The sequence below is a fragment of the Phyllobates terribilis genome, unplaced genomic scaffold, assembly GCF_046119375.1.
Source record: "Phyllobates terribilis strain yellow unplaced genomic scaffold, ASM4611937v1 Scaffold_3__8_contigs__length_932513732, whole genome shotgun sequence".
Lineage (NCBI taxonomy): Eukaryota > Metazoa > Chordata > Amphibia > Anura > Dendrobatidae > Phyllobates > Phyllobates terribilis.
The window spans coordinates 125,901,129-125,907,016 of NW_027362763.1; the positions used below are offsets into that span (position 1 = coordinate 125,901,129).

A 5,888-nucleotide genomic window follows, 5' to 3' on the forward strand; every position below is an offset into this window, starting at 1 on the left:
AAGTGACATTAGTCCAGATACAATATTTCTTATATTTTCATGTATGGAGTGCCGAAGTTCTTTTTGCAATTGAGATTACTTTTTTCTTCAGAGCACCCGAATAGACCAGTGAGCGACCCCTCTCTTTTTTCTATTAATCATTTTTGGGATCCCGCTCCTGGAGCATTGCAGCAGGTACGTGTTCACACTATTAGAAGTTTGACAGCCTTTTTTCTGACCATGTGTCCCTCCCATTCAGTCACAGGTGGTTTTAACTAGCTCTACCAGCCCATACATTGTAGGTTAAAAGCCCAAGCAGAGACATATTGTCCATACAGGCTTACAGCCCAAGAGTGGCATATCCAGTGGTAGTGTAGCGTAGTTTCCCATCATACGAAGGTGACCTTGTCGTGGTTGATGGGCACACATAAATTGGCCAAATTATGCGCAAAAAACCTTCATTTTTCAAAGTGACATTAGTCCAGATACAATATTTCTTATATTTTCATGTATGGAGTGCCGAAGTTCTTTTTGCAATTGAGATTACTTTTTTCTTCAGAGCACCCGAATAGACCAGTGAGCGACCCCTCTCTTTTTTCTATATATACCAGGATAGGCACAGGATGGGCAACATATATACCAAGATGGGCCCAAGATGTGCGACATATATACCAGGATGGACCCAGGATGGGGGACATATATACCAGGATAGGCACAGGATGGGAGACATATATACCAGGATGGGCAACATATATACCAGGATGGACCCATGATGGGAGACATATACACTACTCAAAAAAATAGAGGGAACACTTAAACAACAGAATATAACTAAGTAAATCAAACTTCTGTGAAATCAAACTGTCCACTTAGGAAGCAACACTGATTGACAATCAATTTCACATGCTGTTGTGCAAATGGAATAGACAATAGATGGAAATTATTGGCAATTATCAAGACACACTCAACAGGGCAACAACCCAGCAGCAGGACCGCTAACTCTGCCTTTGTGCAAGGAGGAACAGGAGGAGCTCTGCCAGAGCCCTGCAAAATGACCTCCAGCAGGCCATAAATGTGCATGTGTCTGCACAAACGGTTAGAAACAGACTCTATGAGGGTGGTATGAGGGCCCGACGTCCACAGATGGGCTCACAGTCCAACACCGTGCAGGATGCTTTGCATTTGCCACAGAACACCAGGATTGACAAAGTCACCACTGGCGCCCTGTGCTCTTCACAGACGAAAGCAGGTTCACACTGAGCACATGTGACAGACGTGACAGAGTCTGGAGATGCCGTGAAGAGCGATCTGCTGCCTGCAACATCCTTCAGCATGACCGGTTTGGCAGTGGGTCAGTAATGGTGTGGGGTCGCATTTCTTTGGAGGGCCGCACAGCCGTCCATGTCCTCGCCAGAGGTAGCCTGACTGCCATTAGGTACCGAGATGAGACCCTCAGACCCCTTGTGAGACCATATGCTGGTGCGGTTGGCCCTGGGTTCCTCCTAATGAAGGACAATGCCAGACCTCATGTGGCTGGAGTGTGTCAGCAGTTCCTGCAAGATGAAGGCATTGAAGCTATGGACTGGCCCGCCCATTCCCCAGACCTGAATCCGATTGAGCACATCTGGGACATCATGTCTCGCTCCATCCACCAACGTCACGTTGCACCACAGACTGTCCAGGAGTTGGCGGATGCTTTAGTCCAGGTCTGGGAGGAGATCCCACAGGAGACCATCCGCAACCTCATCAGGAGCATGCCCAGGCATTGTAGGGAGGTCATACAGGCACGTGGAGGTCACACCCAATGCTGAGACTCATTTTGACTTGTTTTAAGGACATTACATCAAAGTTGGATCAGCCTGTAGTGTGTTTTTCCACTTTAATTTTGGGTGTGACTCCAAATCCAGGCCTCCATTGGTTAATAAATGTGATTTCCATTGATGATTTTTGTGTGATTTTGTTGTCAGCACATTCAACAAAGTATTCAATGAGAATATTTCATTCATTCAGATCTAGGATGTGTTATTTGAGTGTTCCCTTTATTTTTTTGAGCAGTGTATATCAAGATGGGGACATATACTGTATATCAGGATGGAAGACATATATACCAGGATGTAGAGCAAGGAAAAAGAGAGAGCACCAGGTATCCAGCGGATCTTCATTAAAATATAGCTTTTATTGGAAACATATAAAAGCAGCCATGTCACAATATACCAGGATGGGGACATATATATCAGGATGGAAGACATATATACCAGGATGGGAGACATATATACCAGGATGGGAGACATATATACCAGGGTGGGCCCAGGATAGGCACAGTACATAGGCCCTGGCATAAGTCAGGCGTGTTATAGCCTAACACTATTTATACATAAACCACATTTAAGAATTCCTAGTTGCACACAATGCTCCTCTATAAACTGCAGTATCTTAATGGGAAAAGTGCCATTTTCTACTTTTATATGACATTAATACACATTGCTCCACTACTGACTGATGGACAAGTAGAAATTGTAACTATAATATTCTTGCTGGGGTAAAAATTTCCATCCTTGGATTGAACGCGGCTGGTCCTTTACTGATAACTCTAAAATGTCTAATTATGTTGGTAATTAAGCGTTGTCCTCCGACACAGAATGGGAGCTGCCAGAAGCCTGATGATTACATTATTCCCAAGCCATAGTGTGTTGGTTTTTATTGTGTGTTTGGGATATATTTTTTGGATTTATCAGAGGAGTTTGGAGCAGTGCTGGATTACCAATTAGGCACCAGCTTATGAGCCCCACGTCTTTTGGAAGCTCTGTGCAATGGATGACAAATAATATTAATTTTATAATGAAAGAACTTTACCATCAGGGCGCCAGCCCGGCTGCCTGACATCAGAGGCCAGCTGGAGTGACGGAGCTCAGATGTGAACATTACAGATAGTGGTAGTAAAGTGATGTTCCGGCTGTTGTCTGGTAGTAGTAGAGGAGGGGCATCTATGAGATCAGACATGACTTCTGTGTGATTGGTCAGAACAGGGAGTGGGAGTGGAGGACAGGTAAGTGATCGCGAGTACTCGCCCACCGACTCTAGATCACAATAGAACATTTGTGAGCAGAAGCTTCGGGAACACAGACGAGTGTATGTAGGGTCTACACCTGAGGGCGACGTGACTTAATTACTTTTTCTGGGTTATAGTGAAGTTTGATTAACTTAATTTTTGTTCTGTTTAATAAAATTTAAATGGTGAATTAAAATTGTTGTTAGAAAATTGAAAAACGTATTAGCAAATAATTAGCTTAAAGGACCCAATATTTCAGTTGCCTAGGGACCTCCTCAGGGTTTAAAGGGAATCGGTCAAGTAAAATAACGCTATTGACCTACAGATATTGGGTTAATCTGCAGGTTAATAGCGTTCTGACACCATGTGGCACCGGTACTGAGACCCCCACTGCCAGGAGGAAATTAACTTTATTTCCACCCGGCAGCGTTCAACCCAGGTAAAATCAATTTGGAACAGGGAAGGGCAAATTCGGATTAAGTGCCCTATTCCAAAGATATACTAATGTCTCGTTCAGATGACCATAGTATCTAAACTATGTCTACTAGACTTTGATCCTAAACCCCCCTTGACCCTAAGTAAGTCAAAAGAGTTGAGCTTAGATTGCTCTCAAACTTTGAACCAGAATAAGCCATGGACTTGAAAAACATTAAAGGGACAGAAAAATATGGTCACATTAGAGCCATCTGAACGAGGTCTATGGGATTAAAATTGGTTTCCCATAAAATACGCCCCTGTGCATGTGAGACAGGGAGTCTTCCGAGACTGAGTTGTATTGAGACGGAGACTGATAGAATAGGCTGCAATCTGTATAAAGGGCCATAAAACAAGACTATAGTGGCAAAGTTATGATCAAGAGTCACAACATCTAAGGCCGGATAAAAACATGTTTTTGTGGCGCACTTGCCGTATACGTTTTTACTGTAAAAAAATATATTTAAAAAGTATACATCTCTATATACACAGAATATTCTGGGAAAAACATGTCAAATTGGTATCCTTTCAACATATGTTTGTGAAAAGAATACCATCCTTTCCAGGGATCCATTTAGATCTGTTTTTTTACAAAGTATCCCCTAACCTGTAAATAGGGAATAACATTCAAATTTGAGAATACCCCTTTAAACCCCATCTGAATAAGGCCTCTAACTTCATGGTCACTGACATGTAATATTAATTATGATTACCAAATAACAGTTACATGAAAATCTCACTCTAAGCATAGAAAACAATATGGAGATAGCTCTCACTCTGCAAGTTTTATTAACAATGAAAAATCATGATCCGCAATTAGATATAAATACCGTTACGAAATTGTGCAATTTTGTGCAGTTTATCCTCATTACTCATATACAAACAACACTTATAGCACATAAGAAACCAACATAACATGAATAAAAAAGAAAGGTCCTCGATAAGTCCTCCTTTTAAAAACTTTAATAAAAAAAAAAAATCTTGGGTAAAAAAATCCAAATGTTCCAGTTCTATCAATCAATGTTTGCAATGGTAAAATATGGCTAGGTTGCCTATGATAAGAAGACATTGTCCTCATTGGTGAACCCAAATTATCCATGACTGTCCCAAACCCCAAATAACCAGCAGTCAAATGTCCACTCACACTGGTCATCACTTGTGTCCACTCACATTGGTCATCACTGGTGTCCACTCACAATGGTTATCACTTGGTATTACAACCAGCCAGAGGTGTTGATCGCTGGTGGACGGAGAAGGTCTGGATACAATTATGTTCCTTTTGTGGTGTTGAGAAGGTTGGTAAGTTCCTCAATGTAGGAAATGGTGCTTTTTAATGTCTGGATCTTAGTAAGAGGTTGTCTACCTTGACTGTAGACTGGTGGTAAATTCCTTCTCAGGGTATGAAGGGCTTCAGCAATGGCCCTCATCCTCATTTTCTCCCTCTCACTTGCCTTTCTCCTGCGTTGAGCATTCATGGAAGCTTTGGGATTATGGTGTCCACATTTGTCATTGGGTCTACCATTTCCCTCTTCCATATCGTTCTGGCAGTCAGAAGGGTATGACAACAACCTGTACGTCACCATGTCTTCATTGTATGGTATCTCTTCCAGGCTTGGTGGATGCGAACAACCAGAGAATGGTGACTCGTAAGAAGCTGCAGGAGATAAGCTCTGTGGAGATGGAGTTTGACTTAGAGTACAGTTCTCCGCATTTTGTTTCCAGTCCCAAGATGTGGATAAATAAGCAGATTCCGGGTCAGAATCCGAACATAGAGTATAATCCTCCTCCATTTTTATCATAGGTTGGTGGATAGTCTCCATGGACAGTGGCAGATGACAGCCAGCTTCTCCTTGTGGTGGTGCTGTGACTAAGTTCTCACTAGGTGGGAATCCCCTTTTTATATAGATCTGCCAAGTGGGACAGTTCAAAGGAGACAACCAAGTGTCAAGATGGAAAATGAACTCCTGAAGTGTGACTTTACTCTCTAGGAGAATTATCAGCCCTCAGCTAAATTGTCTTTCAATAAACAAGACAGGCTGAGGAGAAGGACACTGGACTGACGGCGCTAAGGATGCAAATGAACATATTAAACCATTCAAGATCCTCATAGATTAGTTCTTATATGAACCAATGAAAATATGGCCCGCAAGTTATTATTATGACTTCACGACCTTCCAACACAAAGTGCATATTCTGAGCGAGTCTGTGTTTTATACATCTTCTATCCATGCATTTAATTGTCTGGATATCAGAGCTGCAGTTTTCTACCTGTGGGTATTTATGACGGCATCTAATTTTGCATTTGTGAGCATTAACATATTATTTGCAATTAAATTTTGCAAAAATTAATGTAAAACCTAATAAAAAAACAACAACAGAGGTAAGA

At 41.9% G+C, this 5,888-nt stretch overlaps 1 protein-coding gene across 1 annotated transcript; it reads right to left on the reverse strand.

Annotated features, from left to right (window-relative positions):
* Positions 1-4,770: 4,770 nt before the first annotated feature.
* Positions 4,771-5,322, reverse strand: MSGN1 (mesogenin 1). The gene has a single exon (XM_073673485.1). The coding sequence runs from the start codon at positions 5,320-5,322 to the stop codon at positions 4,771-4,773; it is 552 nt and encodes a 183-aa protein (XP_073529586.1).
* Between the last annotated feature and the right edge of the window lie 566 nt (positions 5,323-5,888).